Source organism: Salmo trutta, chromosome 11, assembly GCF_901001165.1.
Source record: "Salmo trutta chromosome 11, fSalTru1.1, whole genome shotgun sequence".
NCBI classification, from domain to species: domain Eukaryota; kingdom Metazoa; phylum Chordata; class Actinopteri; order Salmoniformes; family Salmonidae; genus Salmo; species Salmo trutta.
This window is the reverse complement of record NC_042967.1, coordinates 11467695-11490572: the sequence shown is the minus strand read 5'-3', so window position 1 is coordinate 11490572 and position 22878 is coordinate 11467695. Positions and strand designations below refer to the sequence as shown.

General features: G+C 42.4%; 1 protein-coding gene across 3 annotated transcripts in view; it reads left to right on the top strand.

Moving 5' to 3' along the window:
- The first annotated feature begins 4139 nt into the window (after positions 1 to 4139).
- LOC115202213 (polypeptide N-acetylgalactosaminyltransferase-like 6) overlaps positions 4140 to 22878 on the top strand; it is a 245480-nt gene continuing 226741 nt past the window's right edge. The window contains exons 1-2 of one of the 3 annotated variants that reach the window (XM_029766197.1): positions 4140 to 4323; positions 4667 to 4945. In XM_029766197.1, coding sequence (XP_029622057.1) covers positions 4811 to 4945 — 135 coding nt within the window. In that variant the 5' untranslated portion in view covers positions 4140 to 4323; positions 4667 to 4810. Of the gene's footprint in view, positions 4405 to 4666; positions 4946 to 22878 lie in introns of all 3 variants that reach the window. The other 2 variants (XM_029766194.1, XM_029766196.1) reach the window with 2 other exon arrangements.

Here is a 22878-nt window from a genome sequence, read left to right as displayed (position 1 = left end):
ACTTTGGACCAAAGCCCTATGCCGGGCCATAGTCAAAAGTAGTGCAATATTTAGGGAAAGGGTGCCATTTCAGACACACAAAGTGGTGTCTTTTGGTCATATACAATACGAGGTTTATAGTACAGTAGTAATCTTTCCATATGTCTTCATCTGACCTGTCTATGCCAAAGAGATACAGTACCACATCAGCCAATCAATTGGGAAGATGGATACCGCTCCCAACACTGGTAATGAGTGGGGCTTTATGTGAACTAACTACAGTGCCGTATCTCACTACCTCTGTGCTGCTGAGCCAAGGGTCTGACGCTAAAAGTCACCTGGGGAGTATTTTCCTTGGCTATTGCATGCTTCACCTATGTCCCCTGATCTTAACTGTCTAATGAAAACCATTATGGTGATAATGGGATATCTAGCCTGGGTTCTCTGTCGAAAATCACTATAGCGAATAGAAAGGGGATTGTGACACTTGCTGTGGTATTGGACAGTTGCTTAGTGTTGCTATTGTAACAGTGTAGGTTCCGTCCCTCTCTTCGCCCCAACCTGGGCTCGAACCAGGGACCCTTGCACACATCAACAACTGACACCCACGAAGCATCGTTACCCATCGCGCCACAAAAGCCGCGGCCCTTGCAACGCAAGGGGAACAACCACTTCAGGTCTCAGAGCGAGTGACGTCACTGATTGAAACACTATTAGCGCGCACCACCGCTAACTAACTAGCCATTTCACATCGGTTACACTCACCCCCCTTTTGACCTCCTCCTTTTCCGCAGCAACCAATGATCCGGGTCAACAGCATCAATGTAACAGTGTAGGTTCCGTCCCTCTCTTCGCTCGAACCAGGAACCCTTGCACACATCAACAACTGACACCCCACGAAGCATCATTACCCATCGCGCCACAAAAGCCACGGCCCTTGCAACGCAAGGGGAACAACCACTTCAGGTCTCAGAGCGAGTGACGTCACTGATTGAAATGCTATTAGCACCACCGCTAACTAACTAGCCATTTCACATCGGTTACACTATCATAAGATGTTTTCTAAGTGTGGTGTTGCCCTCATAACAGGCATTAAAAGTAAGGCTTGGAGTTTTTCCTTGACCATGTCAACTGACCAGGAAGAAACTCAGTGCCCTAGTTACAGATGTAGGCTCTTAATTTGAGTGTTTGCTACAGTAGGAAAATAATCCTGCAGCAACAGGAAATGTGAATTATTATGTGGATTATAATTAATGGACATTTTTGAAGGGGTTGATGTTCATTAGGGAAAATAAAGTCTGACATTTCAAAGTGACAAACTTTAGAAGCCTTTTTAAAACTAAAATACACTACAAGTTTGCATTTCCCGCTGTGCAGGAAAATTCCCAGCAACGAAAAGAGTGATCAAATTAAGATTCTACATCTGTATAAGCGCACTTTAACGCTAAGTGCAGTACTGGGGTCAAGTTGATTGTTTTCCTTGTGGTTATGAAAGCACAGCAGCCCATGTTACGTGGGTGAAGGTCGCAGTCCACGGTCCTGGAACTCAAAGCCAGACTGCTGGAGCGCTGGTAGTGAGTGCTGTCCAAGGTCCTGGAACTCTAGACACCAGACTGTAGGCTGCTGGAGCGCTGGTCATGAGTGCTGTCCAAGGTCTCGAACCAAATATGTTCTAGCTGCAGTGTTTTGCTACTTTGAAAACATACTGAACCTCTCATTTATAATGGACAACCTTGTTTCTTTGGGAGAGAGAGAGAGGGGGGGAGAGTGAGACAGAGAGCGACAAAGGAAGAGGAAGAGAAAGAAGAGAGGAGAGAGAAGAAACGGTATTATTCATTGCCTATAACTCTCCCTCTCTGTGTATTCTGAAATAATTGATCCTATACTTGATTTGACATTGTGACATAAGCAGAATGTCTAGTTAATTATCCATCATAAGAAGCTGCAAACGAATTTGCCGTGAATCTTTCATTGTTAAAATGTCATGGCATTTTGTATCATTTTTTTATCATTCTAAAAATGAACAATGTGAGTTAAAATGTAAAATCTCCTTATCTGACCAATTGATTGTTGGCTGGATCCTCTTCCTCTCTCTCTGCAGCTTTCACAAACTAAAATGGAAAGAAGATGGGAAAAAGTGAAGGGGGCACAGTATAGCTATAGGCCTTCTGACACTGACTGGAAGCAACATATTTTTCTCCTTCTTCCTTGATACAATCTTGTTAGTAAGAATTGTAATCCCAAAGTCCCAACACTAGCAGAACTTCAGGGCTTAAGTCAATAGAGCCTAACAACCATGGCTGTATAGAGGTTCTAGCTACAAATCCAGAGTGCTTGTTACGCCCGCTCTGCTGTCGCTACAGCTCTCAGATCTTTCCTCCATGTATTTCCTCAGCTTTCCTAATACAATCCGGTTGGTTCTACTGCACTGTCAAGCCTAACGAGTGCCATGCCTAATGAATCACAGTTAAAGGTTTACTTCAGATAAACTGGCATCGTCTGATAGTGATAATGGGTACAGACTTTGATAGCATTCAGTGAAGATCATGATAAAGCTGAGGAAGAAGGTCAAATGCCATGTTTCAACTGGCACAGTGCTATGGTGCACAGAGCCACCTGCTTCATACACACATCATTCATACACTTGTGTATGGGTGGGTATTCAAACACTTGCCAACATGACCTCACCAACTCGGTGCATTACTTGCAGATGTTCCGTCTGTACTAACAGCGCATGGTCTCAACCACACCCCCCTCTACTGATAGCCAGGGAGACTGAAAACATAATCTGCTAGACCTCCGTGCCTCGGTGCACTGCTACAGGGGAATAATAACTGTGCTGTACCATTGCATCTATGCATTATTGAGGTTGTGGTCTGTGTTCAATTGGCTACAACCTCAATATTGACACACACGTGCACACGCGCACACATACACAGTGTGATGAATACTTTGTTCTCCATGTATTCCAATACAATCTTTACTCTCTCCCTCTCCTTTAGCATGCTTTCAAGTACGAAGCAGGATTCAATAGTAAATAAATATTTCAGCAAGTTCTGAGAATCTCCTCTCTCTTGGAAAGCAACTCCTTGCACATAAACAACATTTCATGGAAAACATGAAGTGATTCTATTATTTTGAGGCTGATTTCATCTGAGCTGTGTTTGGTTCAAGTTTCTGAAGGTTACAAAGGAGTTGTGAATATATCCTGAATTCACGGATGGGCAACATCAATTCTCACTCTCAAGGTAGGCAGCAGACAGCAACAATACTAGCATTGCTTTAAAATGCTGCATTGTGAGTCTTATAAAAAACTCAAAGTGAAAAAAACTAACATTTTTCATGGACATCTGGGACAGGGTTTGTGCCAATACTGCCAATAATTTCATATTTACTAATAGACACAGAGTTGGCTCATCCATGGACCTGTGTAAGTGACATAAATGGATCATTAAAGGGGAAATATGGGATTCAAACAATAACAAAGCGGTGACCCCGCCACAACAAGTTGATTTAAAGTACTGTAGAAGCACTGTACATGCCAACACAGTCTGGGAGCATATGATTTGTCCCAAAAGGTAGGTACTGTAGCTAGCTAGTACTCTAGAGTTGAGTATCAGCTGTCCATTTCAGCTGTCCCCAATGTAGAAAGTAGTACAAAAAAATAAAGAAAACCCTTGAATGAGTAGGTGTTCTAAAACTTTTCACTGGTAGTGTATGTCTACCTCAATATAAATGAACATGTTCACCATCCGCAATTGATTACTCCTATAGTGACAGGTGATGACATTTCTGCCTCGCTATCAATATTCAGAATCAGTGCAGAGCACATGATTAGATTCCGAATTTCATCAACACGTTCATTTGAATGCCAGACTGCAAAATTGTTAGGCTATCTATCCAAAGTGCATCAGGCAGCCGTCCAATGCATCACTGCGCTTTGTTCTCTCGTCCGCTGTTTCGTGCCAAAGTGCTGTCGGATTCACAGCTATGAGGTCGCGTTGGCGCTCCTTGTCCCTATCCCACACCTAGCTCTTGCCTTTGAAGGGATCGCCAAGCCGTAGGAATGTTCCCCACGTTAATGCGCAGTGCACGTGGTTCTTAACCGCAATACCTACAACCCGGTATTGAGGAGCGACATTGCGAAAGAAGGAGGGGAGAACATCATTTCTACCTAGGTGTGGGAGAAATGCAGCTCGTGAGGGCTTTTCTGATTCATGAAGAGCGCGAGACGGACTCGAAATTCCCTCACGTGCGCATCGTGGGAGATAAAGCTGTTCAGCGCTTCTATTTTTGTCTTGATTTATAACAGAAATGCGTCCGAAAAGGACCTAAACAATCACGGTAAATGAGGCAACATGCAAATACGCGCCGACAGTAAGTCATTGTGATGTGTTTAGTGCCGTCTGTTTAACCATTTGCGCTGTAAGTAGTAGGGTCACCTTTTATTTATTTGAAACTGAAAGGTGTCACTATCGCCTTCATCTCTGGTTTGGATTTAGTGACACATGTAGTTTACTGATTGTTAACTATGAGAGCATAGCCTACTGTTAGACTGGTATTGTTTTTTAATGTGCAGCAAAATGTTTAAATTAGTGGAATGGTGGCTTCTCAGTCCTCTGCATTTGCGATTAGGCTAAATGTCAGTAAGAGGTCTACATGCTGATACATTTTATTGTTTGTTTAGGTGAACGTTTGTCAACAGCTCCCGCAGAAGGTGGTTTGCCACCGACCAACAAATAACATTTCAACCCGAGTGGCACGAGCCAAGAAGAACGGACTCCGTAGTTTTTAGATATTGGGATTATATCTTCTTACTTGGGTGTCCACGATGAAGAGGAGACAGAAGCGAGTGTTGCAAATGGCCTTCGTATTCATGGTTGCTTTGATATTTCTGCCAAACGTCGGACTGTGGTCTCTATACCGGGAGAAACACCTGATGAAGTCGCACGAGGCCGGCGAACAGGTAGGTCTAAAGTCAAGTTACGTTGGCTTTGCCACTTTTTAAGCACCAAATTCGTCGCATTTCAAACTGGTGTAGCCTACAGTAACTAACTGGTGCTACAAAGTTGATAATTTTTAAGTTCATGTAAAGTAATTGTGAGTTGGTGGGAAAAGTAATTTGGCAACAACCTGCGCAGTCATGGCTTGAGCAACAGTGTTAGGAAGGCTCATCAATCATCCTTATCGCATCATCAGTTAGGCCCACATATCATGCATCTTTTCATCAACTTTATACTAGGCACATTTTAATCTGGACCTTGAAGCCCAGTTGCACTGCTGATTTTCATTCTTCCCCTCTGAAGGACTGAAGGACTGTGTGAGGCACCAGTTGTGTGCAGAAAATTAGGCCTATCGGGTAGAACATACAACCATATATAGTATTTGATTAATATAGCCTAATGTTAGCCTAATTCTAACCATTAAATGCAAAACAAATGTTTTTAATGCTTTTATACATTTCCTTGGGTGAAAGATGTGTATGCATACATTATATATACTTTAACGGGTGCTGCAGGCAAGCAATCGAGTCACCTCTGTGTAAGAGTACATTTAGTTCCTGGTTTAAATTGTACCCAAGTTATTTTGCATCCGGGCCAATGTCCCTCAAATATGATAACATGTCAACCTTTGTTGTGATTGTGGCACCAGGATAAAGTGACTAAGGGGGCAGTTGAAATCAGCGAGGGGGCACAATTTTGGGGCGGAATTATATTTGAATGATATTAAATTCTGCTTATATCACGCTATACCACAATAAACATAAAGTTCAAATGCCGAGACTCCATGACCCTTGAGTGCTTTTGAAGTGGCAGGTTGGTGTGCACTCTATCAGCACAATGGACAATGCTCTACACACTAAAGCGATACCGTTTTGGTAATGAATATAGGCTACAAGATAGATAGGGTAATTCACCTATTACAAACAGCCTATGGGAATGCAGCTGTACACACAGCCGTCTTACTAAAAAAATGCAAACTAAATGCTGAAAGTAGTAACCTAGTTATTAATGCAGGCAAACAAAAATATTGAATAGTTGTTTGGCTTTGAATACAGACAATGTGAACGGATGAATGTGAACAGAACAAAACAGCGATACCAAGTATGCCTAGTAAACAAAATATCAAATCAATAAAGGCATGACAAAATATATATTTAGGCTAGTTACATTAACAGTAAACAAGCACAGTAAAGAAAAAGCAAATAGAAACCCAAAACACAGCCTACTTCGGTGAGATGCCGCCATGCACACCGCTGTCTTGCCAAACAAACAGGCCTGTAGGCCCGGTTCAAACATGGAAAATCATGGCGCTCATGAGTTCAGCAACACGTTGTGATATGGTGCAATACACTTCTATGGATCAAATTCGATCCACATAATCAATTAAGCAATGCCAGGCTACCATACATGCATTTCCAATACGTACAGTTTACAACCACAAAAACTAATAGGCTACCAAGAAAACCATAATAGAATGTATCTATTTCTATGACGAAACATACTGATATGTAGCTATACCCAGGGGCTTCATTTGGGTTCTTGCATTAGAATTATATTGAATTCTGCTTATATCACGCTATACCACAATAAACATAAAAATTCAAATGCCGAGAACATTGAGTGCTTTTGACTAAGAAGTGGCAGGTTGGTGCAAAATCTCAGCTACGCTCTATCAGCACCATGGACAGCGCCCTACAAACTTAAAGGCCTATAGTCTGGCTAAGGAAGTCATTTTGCCATTCCATACCATAGGTTTTTGCTGAAAGTACGCCACTGGCTCTGCCACTAAGACTTTGATAAAAATCAACCAGCTAGATTGTTTCTTACCTTTTCAGAAGAGTTGCAGCCTCCTTGATGCTCTGTGGAACTTCCTGATTAATCGATCATTCCACTCTCCCCGAATAATATTCTTGTGAGATCCCCAACAAATGCCAGTTGGATTAGTTGAGTGAACACGTTTGTCAAAGTGGAAAATTAGTTCTCGCATGTAGCTGTGGATGCCCCAAAAGTCAATACGTGGTCGACATAGCGGAGAGAGGCCCAGAGAATCGTTGCAAGATATCAACTGTGGCCCATTTGTCCTCAATGGAGCCGGAGTGGGTGATTTCAGTCTGCAAAAACTGGCGTGCAACACTAAACTCAGCTTCCACCAAATCAGTTTTTCTTAGATCCAGTAGTGGTTTCACCTTTTTCACATCTAGAAAGTCATGGCTCTCAAGGGTAAACAGGGTCTCCACCAGTTGGCTGTTGCGTTTGCTGAATCGTACTGGCATTTCACCGATGACAGCATCCAAGAACAGTCTTTTACACTCAGTCTCTTCTCCTTTGTCCTGCTGGCCTACTGTACTGTCCATCACATAATGCTAGAGATTTGTACTTACATAACGGTGTCATAATTGCTTGGAGCTTGTGGTGCGTCAGTGCCACTGGCACTGAACTGTCCACAAATGGCTTCGAACTCGCTGTCACACCCCGGCTTGTCACATCTCAGTACTCCAACGCACTGCGGACCACTTTGACTCCAGTGTAAAGATCTGTTGCTTTTGCCTGGATACATTAGTTTGGAGGATGGAGAAGACTGAGGATTCTGTGCACCATGGTGGCTGTAAACTTAAAGCCCGGGTCCAGCATTGCCTTTAGGAGCCCTGTAGACTCAAGTCTTACTTCTGTGTTTTACAAACGCATGCATTCGATGTCAGATAGGAACTTCACGATGCTGTCACAACTTTTAACAGCCACTGACACAGTAGCCAGGTGTCCCCTTCTCCATTGGCTGTGTTTGGGTACTTTGGCTAAGCCAATTTCTGCTATCCACCGTGGCAGTGGCAGATTAGCTGGTTCCAGCTAAGGCTAATAACACTTACGCTTTTTTCAGCTAGCTAAGACGCTAACTAAACTCTGTAGTGGTGGGGCGTGAGGCTGAGTTGAGTGAAGCAGCTTCAACGGTAAACTTGACCCCGCCCTTATGAACCCAAATCAAATATTACAGGCGGAGGTGTATCACGTTATTCACTTAGCCTACCGTAGATAAGAAGTGTTTTTTCCTGCTTTTTATGGAAACCAAAGGAGTCATACCTAACCATTGATACAGCGCAGCAGAGATACAAATCTTGCACCAACCTGTCACTCAATAATTGTAACTTTTTTTATATAGGGACATAAAACTAAAACAGAGGGGGCTAAGCCCCCTTTTGCCCCCTCATGGAGCTGGGCCCAGATTGTGGTGGAAGTCACTGTGCTGTCTCCTAAGTGTGACTTATTATAACAAGGGTAGTTTGGTTCCTGAATGCTGATTGACTGAAACCGCTTTCCAGTAATGTGAACATTCAGAATATTATAGCATGAGGTTGGAGTACCATGGCACCAAATCCTCTTTAGCTTGTGTGGCTTGATGATCTCATTGAACGCCTACAGCTCTTTGCCAGCCCTTCATGTTATGTAGCCCTAGCTGCACTCTGTTTAGCCGTGAGGCTTGTTTCATATACGCCTATCATCTTGTAATCTATTTCTGCTGCTGGGGGGTGCAGTGAAAAACTGCCTAAGTCGGTTTATGATTGCATCTCGTCATTGCCTCTTTCTCATTTGCCTGATCGCGATTTGCATTGCCGCATGGCGTAACATTGCCCTTCGGCACTGCATGGCCCCGTCTGTGTGAAGCCTTGTCAGTTCATCACCATTAGGCTAACCCAGCCTGTCGCCCTCTAGCTCCGGCCCGGGTTGACAGGGACAGAAACATCAGGCGGTGGTCATTATGTGGGACGACACCTACCGTCCTCTGCTCTCTCCACTGACCTCTACATGATACAGACTGAGTCACCCTGCTGAGATTGTCTCACATTCCATTTCGAGGTTGTCTGTCTCATAGAAAGAATGAGTAGATTGAACAAAGCCCCTCGGACCAGTGCAACTTGATGACCAATGTCCTCTCTTGTCATTCTATTTTTTTATCCACTGAAAATAGGAGCCTCAGTAGGTATGTGTTAACTTTAGATTAGTGGTGTGTTGGTATTTTTGGCAGCCATTTTACTGAACAAGGTGATGTCCTTTGGTTTTCTTGTAAGTCTTATTGATTCCTTTTGGTTTAGTTTAATCCATAGTGCCATAGTCTCTAGATTGAGCTCCTATACTACAGGCATTTGATACAAACAAAACAAATCAAGAAAAGAAGGTCGAGAACCCTTTAGTTGGGATCAGTAGGTCCCAGAGCAGCAACACAGGCGAACTGATGAGTTCCTTCCTGATTCCGTCATTCAGAGCCACCGAGCAGCCAGCCAATCCTCTGAAAGACGGAAGGGAGTGGCAGCGTTATATGCTCTGAGGGAAAAGGCTCATCCTCCGTGGCAGTCAACAGAAAAATGGGAACAGTCCCTAAGATCAGAATCACCCCGTTTCCTCCCCTGTCTCAAAGTCTGCGTCCCAAATTGCACCCTATTCCCTATATAGTGCACTACTTTATAGCCCTGGTCAAATGTAGTGCACTACATAGGGAATAGGGTGGCACTTGGGAAGCTGTACCTGGACTCAAAATCAAAGCAGCTGAAGTTTCACACACCAGCCAACCATAAAAGGAAAAAGAAGCCCGGGCTTGTATCGGTTTGATTGGGCCATTTTGTCTGCAGTCAGGGTGAGATAATTGACATTGGGGATGGATGTTTCTGTTGGGCCCAATTACCAACGAAGCTCACCAGATTGTCATTTTAGTTATTAACCTAGTCACCATGGTGATGTTTAGCCTATTATTACCGACATTATGATTTATTTGTTGCTATAAACGCATATGGACATCATGATCCACCAGTCTTTATGTGATGCATCACATCGGACACATTGCCCTTGACCAGTTCTGTAACATTGTTCATACATTTCAATATAAGCAACTTATTTGTGGTAAGGGACCTGATCTTAGCTCACAGGCAAATTTAGTGGCAAACAACAAACAACAGCTAGCATTTGTACTGATGGTGTGTTTTGTACCTTAGATACCAGGTGCACACGCACACACACACACACACACACACACACACACACACACACACACACACACACACACACACACACACACACACACACACACACACACACACACACACACACACACACACACACACACACACACACACACACACTCACCAGCTGTCACTTGTGATGGGATGTTTACATGGGATGATGAGTATGCTAGATTCGGATATATGATAGCACTCTGAGCAGTGACGTGTGAGAGACAGAGTGTTATCAGTCTACACAGGGTGTGTGGATACTCGTTTAAGCATTGTCTACAGGAGTAATGCAGGCTAGGCCTAATAACATTTTGGAAGTGATGGAGGGCAACAGTAGCTGAGATTGTACATTTTATACTGTTAATTTGTATAATGTATAATGCACAATGTCTAGTTTGATGTACTGTTTTATTTATGATGTAGACTTTTGTATTGTTTTATTCCTGTTTGGACCCCAGGAAGAATAGCTGCTGCCTTGACAGCAGCTAATGGGGATTCTAATAAATACTAGATGGAAATAATGGTAATCAAACTTTTTCACAAGGATTTCTGGGGACTTTCTTCTAGGTTAGTGGTTCTCAACCTGGGGTACTAGTACTGCAGATACAGTTGAAGTCGGAAGTTTACATACACATTAGCCAAATACATTTAAACTCAGTTTTTCACAATTCCTGACATTTAATCCTAGTAAAAATTACCTGTCTTAGGTCAGTTAGGATCACCACTTTATTTTAAGAATGTGAAATGTCAGAATAATAGTAGAGAGAATGATTTTATTTCTTTCATCACATTCCCAGTGGTTCAGAAGTTGTAAGGGAGTGCGTAACTGGCGGCAGGGAAGTCAGGCGCAGGCGAGCAAGCCTGGGTAATCAACGGAGCAGTTTTATTCATAAAACCACCGGAAACCAGAACAATAAACAAATGGGTACAAAACCCGTTGCGCACCAGAGAAAACGTGCACATACACTTACAATAAACAATTCCGCACAAAGACATGGGGGGAACAGAGGGTTAAATACACAACATGTAATGAGGGAAATTGAGACCAGGTGTGTCAGAAGACAAGACAAAACAATTGGAAAATGAAAAGTGGATCGATGATGGCTAGAAGACCGGCAACGCCGACCGTCGAGCGCTGCCCGAACAAGGAGAGGAACCGACTTTGGCGGAAGTCGTGACAGAAGTTTACATACACTCAATTAGTATTTGGTAGCATTGCCTTTAAATTGTTTAACTTGGGTCAAACGTTTCGGGTAGCCTTCCACAAGCTTCCCACAAGTTGGGTGAATTCGGGCCCATTCCTCCTGGTGTAACTGAGTCAGGTTTGTAGGCCTCCTTGCTTGCACACACTTTTTCAGTTCTGCCCACAAATGTTCTATAGGACTGAGGTCCGGGCTTTGTGATGGCCACTCCAATACCTTGACTTTGTTGTCAATAAGCCATTTTGCCACGACTTTGGAAGTATGCTTTGGGTCATTGTCCATTTGGAAGACCCATTTGCGACCAAGCTTTAACTTCTTTATCGAACACACCGCATAAACATTCATAGTGCAGGGTGGAAAAAAGTATGTGAACCCTTGGATTTAATAATTGGTTGACCCTCCTTTGGCAGCAATAACCTCAACCAAACGTTTTCTGTAGTTGCGGATCAGACCTGCACAACGGTCAGGAGGAATTTTGGAACAGTCCTCTTTACTGTTTCAGTTCAGCAATATTCTTGGGATGTCTGGTGTGAACTGCTCTCTAGAGGTCATGACACAGCATCTCAAATCGGGTTGAGGTCAGGACTCTGACTGGGCCACTCCAGAAGGCGTATTTTCTTCTATTGAAGTCCTTCTGTTGTTGATTTACTTCTGTGTTTTGGGTCGTTGTCCTGTTGCGTCACCCAACTTCTGTTGAGCTTCAATTGGAGGACAGCCTAACATTCTCCTGCAAAATGTCTTGATAAACTTGGAAATTCATTTTTCCGTCGATGATAGCAAGCTGTCCAGGCCCTGAGGTAGCAAAGCAGCCCCAAACCATGATGCTCCCTCCACCATAGTTTACATTTGGGATGAGGTTTTGATGTTGGTGTGCTGTGTAATTTTATGTCCACACATAGTGTTGTGTGTTCCTTCCAAACAACTCAACTGTAGTTTCATCTGTCCACAGAATATTTTGCCAGTAGCGCTTTGGAACATCCAGGTGCACTTTCAGGCAATGCTTCTTGTGAATAGCAAACTCAAATTTTGTGAGTGTTTTTATAGGGCAAGGCAGCTCTAACCAACATCTCCAATCTCGTCTCATTGATTGGACTCCAGGTTAGCTGACTCCTGACTCCCAATTAGCTTTTGGAGAAGTCATTAGCCTAGGGGTTCACATACTTTTTCCCACCTACACTGTGAATGTTTAAATGATGTATTCAGTATAGACAATAAAAATACAATAATTTGTGTGTGATTAGTTTAAGCGCACTATGGTTGTCTATTGTTGTCACTTGGATGAAGATCAGATCAAATTTGATGACCAATTTATGCAGAAATCCAGGTAATTCCAAAGGGTTCACATACATTTTCTTGCCACTGTAGGCCTAATGATCCACAGCAAATGAGGGGGTAGCCTACTTTGGTTGGGGTGTGATTGGGAGCATGGTGTTTGCAACACCAGGGTTGTGGGCTCGATTCCCACGGGGGGCCAGTACGGAAAAAAATGTATGAAATGTATGCATTCACTACTGTAAGTCGCTCTGGATAAGAGCGTTTGCTAAATGACTCAAATGTAAAAATGTAAATGTATAATAACCCAAGAATGTTGAGAACCGCCTTTAACCTCTAGATCCAACTGAGAGAATTTTGATTTCCTAGTGACTGACTGTTATTGTCAGTATCCATTTCGTGACAAAGTGACAGTTGGAAGAGCAAGGCAGTCATTCTAATTAGGCTACCCACCACGATGTCATAGGGAGGAGATGCAGATGCAGAGCTGAGTGACAATGTGGCCATGGATGAATGATCTACCAGATATATTAGAACAGAGATGGGGTTTATATAAAACAAGAAACGCAAAAAGATTTCACAAATCGTCTGTGGAAATGGAATCTATTTTCAGTGTGAGATGGGACAAAACAGGTTGAAAAGGCCATTCATGATTAGACTTGTAGTGGTTGTCACAAGGCATAAAAACCCTCTGTTGAAGGGACCCGATTTGGTGTGACATGCAAAGACTTCAATTGTGTGAGCGGTAATAGGTTGTTGGCTTGTTGGTAGGAATTCAATTGTGACCATGATATTTTGACAATGAATAACCAGTTTTGTTATCATTCTTCTGAATATGAATTTGAATCAAACTCTCCCCGTATCAACAGTGAAAGAGGCTTCCCCATTACCATACAGAAGGAACACATAATACATTTAGTAATTAAACCGGTAGTAATTAAACCTGTCAGTGTTGCTTCAAAGTATTGACTCCTAGCTTCCTCAGTACAGTGTTTTATTTTATAATGATTCGCTTCCTTAACGACTTCATTTTAGTTTCCTTCTGTTTTTATGACGCCTCGTTATCTTCTCCCCTCATCGTTAACAAAGTTTTTCTGTAATTACTGTGCTATTTTAGAGAACTGAGCTGATTGTGTTTCTGTGTTTATATAGTAGAACTATCATTATAGAAGTTGTTGTTGTTGGTGAGGTATTGTATCATCAATGCTGCTATCATCATTTTCACCAGTATCGCAATGAGCTTGATTGCCGATCCTTTTCCAAAAATAGGTGTTTTGGTGTTGATGTTGAGTTGTTGCTCACATACTTATCATCTACATTCCACTCAGCTCCCCAATAAGCTTTCTGGCAGGACCAAGGATTTGCCACATTGTGTATTGATGATATGTATCATGAAGCTTTACATCATTTTCACCTCCATCCACTCCTAAGTCTTGGTCCGTTTAAACCTGATTTGTCAGATGTGCCTTGTGTGCCGCTGACAGGTAGTAGAATGTGGTGGGAGGCTGTTTTGTGTCTTCTGAGAATAAAGGGCATTTCATATGGAGTGACTGCCTGGCCCTGTCTGCTCAGTGATATAAAACAACTTTTTCACCACCACCGACTCTCAGGAGGTGAGATCTAGACGTAATCATTAAGGGTGCTTCCATAATGGCATTTGACTGGGCCCATAGGGTTCTGCTCAGAAGTAGTGCACTATGAAGGGAATAGGGTGCCATTTTGGACGCCCCTCAGTGTTGTGACGTGGACCATTAAGCTAAAAGCACTCCAGTAGCGCTTGTTGTGTGTTTTTTCTCATGCTTCTGAGAGTAATGGAAATAGGCTCGATGTAATCACTGCCATTGTATTGTCAGACACTACACAGCAGTGCAATCTGTTTTAATGGTCATGAACTTATTTCAGTGTAAGAGGTAAATATAGCCACTTATTCAAGCCTATAAAGCTCACACCTATTTATTCTTCTGGTGGCACTAACCTAAATCAGTGAGAAAGTGTGGACATTGAATGTCTATCCATGTCAACGTGTGATCAGTCACAAATGCTCCCATACGCTAGACTAGGGCTGCATCTCAAATGGCACCCTATAGGCCCTGGTCAAGAGTAGTGCACTATATAGGGAATAGGGTGCCATTTGGGTTACACCCTAGGTATACATACCATGAGTGTAATCACATAGATGGGCCATGAATTGTCCCCGGCTTGTTCAACTGTCCCTCAGCACAGAGATGGCTGAGTTACGGCTGTTTAAACTGGCAGCACTGACTGACTCCTCCACTCTGGTGATTGTTATTCAAGGAGAGCAAAGCTTCTTATGTTTTATGGCCCTCTTTTCCTCCGCGGTGCCGGCGTCGAACCGTAGATTTACGGCGTTTAAAACCCACCGCGCAAGGTAATACTTGTCATCGGTGAAACATAACTAACAGTTAAATTAGACAGACAGTTTAACAATGTGGCCTGACAGAGGTTGTAAGAGATTATCGTGAGTCTGAAGGGTCATTATATTGCATCTATTAAAGGCAATCCAAAATCTACTTTTCAATTAAGCGGTTCCCAGGGGAGTAATTGATCATGGCTGTGACTGTCCACTCCGCTTGATGGCTAGTACCTTTAAAAAAGGTACTAGCCGTCCAATTATTATCTTGTTGGATAGGCTTACTTACAGATGAGTAAAGTTTTAAACAATTTTCCTTTTTGCTTTTACTTTTTAAACAAGAGTTTGTAGCCCTAATCAGAATGTTCAAGTTGAAAATGTGATTTTAAAACATAATTGGTTGGAATCACCACCTCTCAACAAAAATACCTCTCAGAAATCAATATTTATGAGTATATCTTGATTCATGCTGAGATTGCCAGTCAGCCGTGTCTTCCAATCACATCAACCTTTGTTTTCGTCACTATGAAATTGAGTCAAAAGGATGCCCCCCTGTCATTATGTCACATATTGTGTGGCGGTAGTCAGTGAAAGGGAGACGTTGTGTCCTTCTGTGTGTTATTGAGTTGTAACCTTTTCGTTGTATCCTACGTTCATTGTATCCTGTGTGGAAAGGACAAAAATAGGCATGTCCTGCATTTGAAAGCAGACAGTTGGCCCAGTCGTGTTCTGAAAAGGCCTATTGTCCTTCTCGGTGCAACCAACAGACACACCTAAGAATCAACCCAGCAGGTCGGACACACTGACTGAGTGGTTGAATGAATCACAGCACAGCTATGCTCACAATAAACCATTGATTTATTTTAGCCTTCAAGTAACATGAATTTAAACCACAACACTACTTGTTAGACTGCCCCCCAAGAGCCATTAGCATCTTCCCCAGCTTCCAGGACAGTTACTGATGATTTGCCAGTGAATCATTGTAGCCTAATCACTTCAGTCACCAACGATGGGTATCTCTGTTAGTTAATAACTGCAGTCAATTATTTTCTTTGTGTGAAGGATGGGATGTGATATCTGATTGTTGTGGGGAACCGTTGACAAACTGAGTGATTTGTAATGTGAGGAATATAAATGTCAACAGTGTATTAGTACACCAGAGCTGATTTAAATGAAGTTGAAACTGCGGTGGATAGGATATTTTATTTAGGTTTAAATATGAATGAGCTTGATGAGTATCTTTTAATATTGTGCCGATTCCTCAAGGCTTATTTGAGAGGTGGTCTCAGGTTATCGATTTAAATTCCTTTCTATTCCCTCTTTATCCTCTTAATGAACTCCCTTCATCATCCTCCCTCCTTTTTCCTCCTTTCTTCCTCCTACTAATTCACTGACTGCACTGATGAAAAACCCAAGCAGTCTCCCTAACAAGAAAGTCCTTGGCGCTTATTAGGATATTTGTGAGTCATTCCACTGTATTATCCTATCTCATTAAAAGCCCACGGTGCAGTTTTTGATTCTATAATGGAGGAAAACTGTGAGGAATCATGTGTAGCCTGGTTAAACTACACTGAATGTTGAACTCACCATTCACCTCAATGGAGAGTGCAGCGTTCAGTCTGGTTTAGCCAGGCTAAGAAATGGGTTCCATGTGTTGTCAATATATCATCTGTAACGGGTGTCGTAAGGATTGGACCAAGGTGCAGAGGGAACGTGTATACTCATCTTCATTAACTCAAAAGAAGGAAAAACAAACAAATCACGTATACAAAACAACGACCGACACTAAACAGTCCTGCCAGCTACACAGACACAAAACAGGAAACAACTACCCACAAATCCCATTACAAAAACACCCCTATACATAAGACCTTCAATCAGAAGCAACGAGGAGCAGCTGCTTCCAATTGAAGGTCAACCCCATTAACTAAACATAGAAATAGAAAGACTAGAACTAACATAGAAATACACTTACATAGAACATAGACCAAAAAAACCCGGAACACATAAAACAAACACACTTCTTACATAAGTACATAGCCCAACAAACCCCGAACCACATAAAACAAACACCCCCTGCCACGTCCTGACCAAACTACAATAACAAATAACCTCTTTACTGGTCAGGACGTGACATCATCTCTCTTCTCTCTTCCTGTGTCGTGAATTACTGGCCTCTCTGAAACACGAAGAGGATGTACTATCTTTTTATGAGGAGGGAGATGTGTCTGGGTGAGGGATGCATGTGCTGTGCTGCAGCAGTGCTGGGTCAGGCTGATGAGAAAAGAAAGGGCCGGTCGGTGCTGGTGAGGGACCATGCAGCCAGTGAGTGACTGATTACTCAGCCTGTATACAGGGACAACTGGGACAGATATTATTCTGTAAAGTTTGGAATCTTGAATCCTCTGTTGTCCCATGGAGGTGATTCATCATGATTGTTGGGGTAATACGCAGGGCCTGGCCAAATACATTTACGTGTGTGTGTGTGTGTGTGTGTGTGTGTGTGTGTGTGTGTGTGTGTGTGTGTGTGTGTGTGTGTGTGTGTGAGAGAGAGAGAGAGAGAGATTTGAGGGATGTGGGTGTGTGTGGGGGGTTTGTTTCTCCTGCCAAGGCTTTTTGATTCCTTCCAAATTGTTTTGAGCAGAAAAATGCACTCTGTCACACTTCATGCTCTTTCCCAGGGCGATTTAACAGTCAGACACACACACACACACACACACACACACACACACACACACACACACACACACACACACACACACACACACACACACACACACACACACACACACGCTCTGCCTGCCGGCTCTCGCTCTACAGATGAGGGGATTTACTGAAACCCTCACAGCACCCCTCCTGGTCACGCTGAGAACTTGTTATGCTCATCCTTAATCACTTTTCTCCTTGTGACTTTGCTTACCACTGAGGTAGACTGAGGTGGACTGAGGTAGATTGTATCACTCTTGTTGTTTTCAGATTATATAACTACTGTTAGAGTCAGCAGCACAAACAAATACGGTTGGTTTTCCTTCTGGCAAAACGGATTCATTATTTATTACACGTAGTAATAACCACTGGTCAACCACTGGCATACTGGACAGCCCCGCAAGGAAGGGGGGCACAAAAAGTAATTCAGAAACCTATCTAATTTTCATATGTACTAGGAAGCTAAGTGTTTGTTTCTTGGGCTCCAGGAATGTGACTGAAAAAGTGCCTCAGGCCTTGAAAAAGGAAACATTTAACTGATTGAAAGTATTCGGACATATCGGTGAACAAATGGCGTGGTCAAGGCTGCGATGGTGCAAGTGCAATGAGTGGGGCTTCCTCAGGTGTTCAAAAGCTGATTGCCGTAGCAACATCAGGGAAACTGGGCAGAAGGGAGTGGTGCTTCAAATCCAGCAGTTCTGCAACATCTTTAATTGAGCCTCTCATTCTCCTTAGTTGCCGGACTCAACAGGTTGTCTGGTTACTGGACAGCCAATGAATTGTCAGATACAAATAGATTATCATGTTTAGCAGACAACAGTTCTTGAGGGCTTGAACAAAACATGCTAGTGAACCAGCTTGGTGTGGTTGTAATATCAACAGTCCCTTATCCCTGGTGTATCTTGGCATGCATCATTGAAGACTACATTTAATTGTGTGCAGCGCAATGGACATACAATGCACAATGTCTCAGAAAACTGTCTGGGTTGGCAATACTCAGTCTAGAAAACAGTCGGGCCTGCAACCTGGACCTACAGGCTGTGGTAAAAACATTTGCACACAAAAAAAGAGGACTTCAGGAGACTAGGGGAGTCTCTCAAGTTGGATTTAATTTAATTTACCTTGACTATTGCTATTCGCCAGACAAAACCCGCTGAGTTTAACAATAAATTGTGGCTAAATTTATCCTTAAGCCGACTACTTTTTTCCTCAGTGTTAGGCTATTTGATATTTACATTTTATAAAAGGTTTATAAACTGCAGCAAAATAGCAGTTAAATACAGTATATAGCTATAAATAGTACACTGCATAATGAAACAATCCGTAGTAACCACATGTTTTGAGGGTGGACAGACTGTATTATTTTGAATTCATAGACTACGCACAACTTTCTATCAAAGCTGGGAGAGAGCGCGAGGACAGCTCATGTCATGCAGGTTCAGGTAGGATATACAGAACAATTTCATATTTTTTTTAATGGATTGGTAGCTGATTAGTATGCTGTTGCATTAAACATTTATTTTACAATCTGTAATGTTTGACTTTCCAACTTTAATTACTGAACAAGGAATTTCATTATTGCCACCAGCCAGCAGTCTAAAAATGGCAGCATTGCAACACCATGTAGCTTTGTGAAATGTTAGGCTTAACATGACAAAATGACGACCAAATAGGCCTACCAATAAACATTTACCCATTAGCTAAAGCAAAACTATACATGCCCTGGCACCACAGAAAGCCTATCATCGATTCGATAGGCATGCAGCTGCATAGACATGTCACAATTTCAGCACCATGGACAGCGATCGGTAGTCTATACTTTGTGAGTGGCTGTCTGGCTGACACATTCAATTTATTTTTATTTTAGGATGGTGGGAGGGTCGAACTCGAACCTTGCGGAGGGTCCAGAGAAACTGCGTTACGCCAGTACGGCCAACCCCATGAATCTTGTGTCCTGTTGACATGTGGCTGTTCACAGTGACTCTGGGGTCATTAAAATACAAGCTCCTTTCTCCTCTCTATGCTCCTCTCTGGTTTAGAGTTATTTATGGCATCATGTCTGCTCATACAGCCGCTTCCTAATTACACTTTGCCATCAAGATTAATGTGGGGCCTCGGCTGGCTGCATCTGCCAACTTTACCTTTGTTTCACCCTGCTGATGAATTGGGAGTGAAGCTAAAGTTTTTTTTTACAAGATCCCCCTCCGGAAACCTGGAGTTAAGAGATCAGAGGAGTAGCAGGGGAAGGCAATCACTAGCAGTGCTTGATTTGGGCCGATGCTCGCCAGTATGGAGTACCGTCAACTCATATTTTCTACTGCTTGAGTACCGGCACCTCTTATAGATTAAATCATTACCTCTTTGTTTCATACTCTGAACGCTGCTGTGCTGACCCTGATATCCAAAGGTGTTTGTTGAATGATATTTAGAGACTTGATAGAAAATAAAATAACTTGAGACTTGACTTGCACTTGGAGCTTCAGAACTCAGGACTCGACTTTGATTTGAAATTATCTTGATTTGAAATTAACGTTTTGTCACTCATTTTGTGGCACAGAATCATATTATCCCTATAAAATACAGTTTAGCAATCTGCTATGGAATCATCTTTGCCAGAACAATACTATTAGGCTTCCTGGGGATTTCATTGCTCATTTTCATATTTTAGATAGGCATAGTTTGAATGGATAATAATTCTATACCTCAGTGGTGTTACTGGCTATATGTCTAAAAATAGCTGTAACATGGCGCTACCATCAATATTTATGGGATAAAGATGTAACATATTCTGGCGAATGAATGATGTGTTAATAATTGTGAGGAAGAGAAAGTCTCCAGCCAGATCATGATTTCCATTTGGTCCTGCAACCCCCGCTGCATACAGGTAGGCCATATGATCCTGCTTGCTCTGGACTCCAGAGAAGTGACAATGTGACATGTAATCCCTAGTTGATATTGACTGCTAAGATGAATGACTTTCAGCTCAAAATGCAGGTGTAAAATGCAGTTTATTTCTGTATCTTACATTTTGAAATTGCATCACCGTTTATGGCTGAAATGACAGGGTACATTTGCGCAGCGATTGTGTTCTTCGTGTGCACACGTGCATGTGCATGCGCAGGGGTCGCAACCTTTGACCCACACCTTTTTCGGGGTCACGGGTCAAACAGTTTGAGAACCTCTGAGCCTAGCGAACACATTGCTGATTTGCTGTACAGCTATAGGATTGGCTGCAGTACAAATATCAAATTGTAGGGAGAGAATTGCCATAAATAAATATGCAGCTCCAAAACAAATGCATTTACTTGCAAGCTCACCAGCAATGGGGCATCAGGCAACAATAGGATAGGCCTGCTGGTCTTTTGGTATGTCAAAATTGCCTTGAAATGTATCAATTATTACATAATGTAAATGTGTTGTAGACAAAATAATGAAAATGCTATCTGGTAGCCTCAATAAATAGACAGTGATTTGTAGTTGTACAAGTCACTGCATTTACTTGAGACTTGACTTTTGACTTGACTCAACTCGACTTGCTCTTAGAATGCACGACATGGACTTGACTCGAGACTCGACCTATTCTCCTTGTGACTTGAGTCTTGCTTGTGACTCGAATAATAGTGACTTGGTCCCACCTCTGCTGCAGCCTAATCATTTTAGACACCAATGATGGCTCTCTCGGTTAGTTATTGCCTGCAGTCAGTAGGTGATATCTGATTGTTGTGGGGAACAGTTGAGTAACTGTGACTGATTTGTAATGTGAGGAATATCCATTTCCACTGTGTCTAATAGGACAGCAGAGCCGATTTTTAAATGGTTTTGAAACGGAAGATTCTGTTGGACACCATACTGTGTCCTCAAAGCCCCACCAACTAGTTAGATCAATCTTGATGGATGTAATTTCCTAAATGGAGCATTGGCTTGGCTACAGTAGGAGTCTGAATGTATTATCCACATAATGGCTTCACTCCATGTACATCTGCAAGATAGCTAGGTGAATTTCATCATTCCTTATTCTCAGATGTGCTTTATGTCAAATCCCCATCACACAAAAGCCAAAATACTGTATTGAAACTAAACAGTCAAAAAATGTAATGTTGAATCAAGTTAGGTGTAAGAAAAATGACCAAGTACACCAATGGTATGTTACTATCAGGAGATTTATGATCTCAGCCTGTCTTTCTGACGTGTTTTGATTCTTTGATTCAATCCCAACTGCCTTAGTGTGACAGCCAGTGTCACGGTCGTCATATGAATGAGACCAAGGCGCAGTGTGCGTATCGTTCCACATCTTCATTTATATGTGAAACTATGCAAGACATAAAATAAACAAAAACAACAAACCGTGACGAAGAGGTGCAACATGCACTAACTCAAAATAATCTCCCACAAACTCTAGTGGGAAATACAACAACTTAAATATGATCCCCAATTAGAGACAACAATGACCAGCTGCCTCTAATTGGGAATCATACGAAAACCCCAACCTAGAAAAAAGAACCTAGAACACAACATAGAAAATTTAAACTAGACAAAAAACCCAACATAGAAAAAAGAAACTACAACCAAACATAGAAATAAATAAACTAGACAAAACCCCCCCCAGGCACGCCCTGACCTACTCTACCATAGAAAAATACGAGCTCACTATGGTCAGGACGTGACAGCCAGACACTTTGCGGAGTGATTTGTCTACATGGGGCTCATTGTTTTTCCTCTAGCTCTGTGATGTTATTTGTGTTCCGGAATCTTCAGAGGCGTTCCATGTAAACTCCCGGGCTGATTCTCTTATGACATCAGACTCAAAACAAACACAGATCTCCAACATGACGGATACGTCCCTCCAGGCCCTCTGGCTGTCGTCTCGCTCCTCGAGCCTCTCATCCCACTAAAAAGTGACAGATTGCAGATATAATATGTTAAAAAAAATGGGAACGCAGAAAAATAAAGATAACTTTGTGATTGTTTGGGATGTGGTTCGACCCCATAAAGAGGGAGCGCTGTGTGTTTGTGTGTGTGCGCGAGCACGTGTGTGCCGTCGTCGTGGGATTCAACAAAACCATTAAAAACTATGCCGCTGTGTGTCTCCCAATGCAGATATTCAGTGATGTATGGTATTAGTTACACTGCTGAATCAGAGTATATTTTCCAGGAGTGAAGCAAAGCATCATTTCTTCATCAGTATGCATTTGGTGCATCATTTCTGATGGGGTATTATGTAATCTGCCAAGTGGGCTTGTACAGTACTGCAGCTAGGCTACATCCCATGACTGGGAGTAATATCAGTGAAAATGTCAACATGCACTGAATCCACAGCATCTCTAACAAGGACCATTATTCTTGTTTTC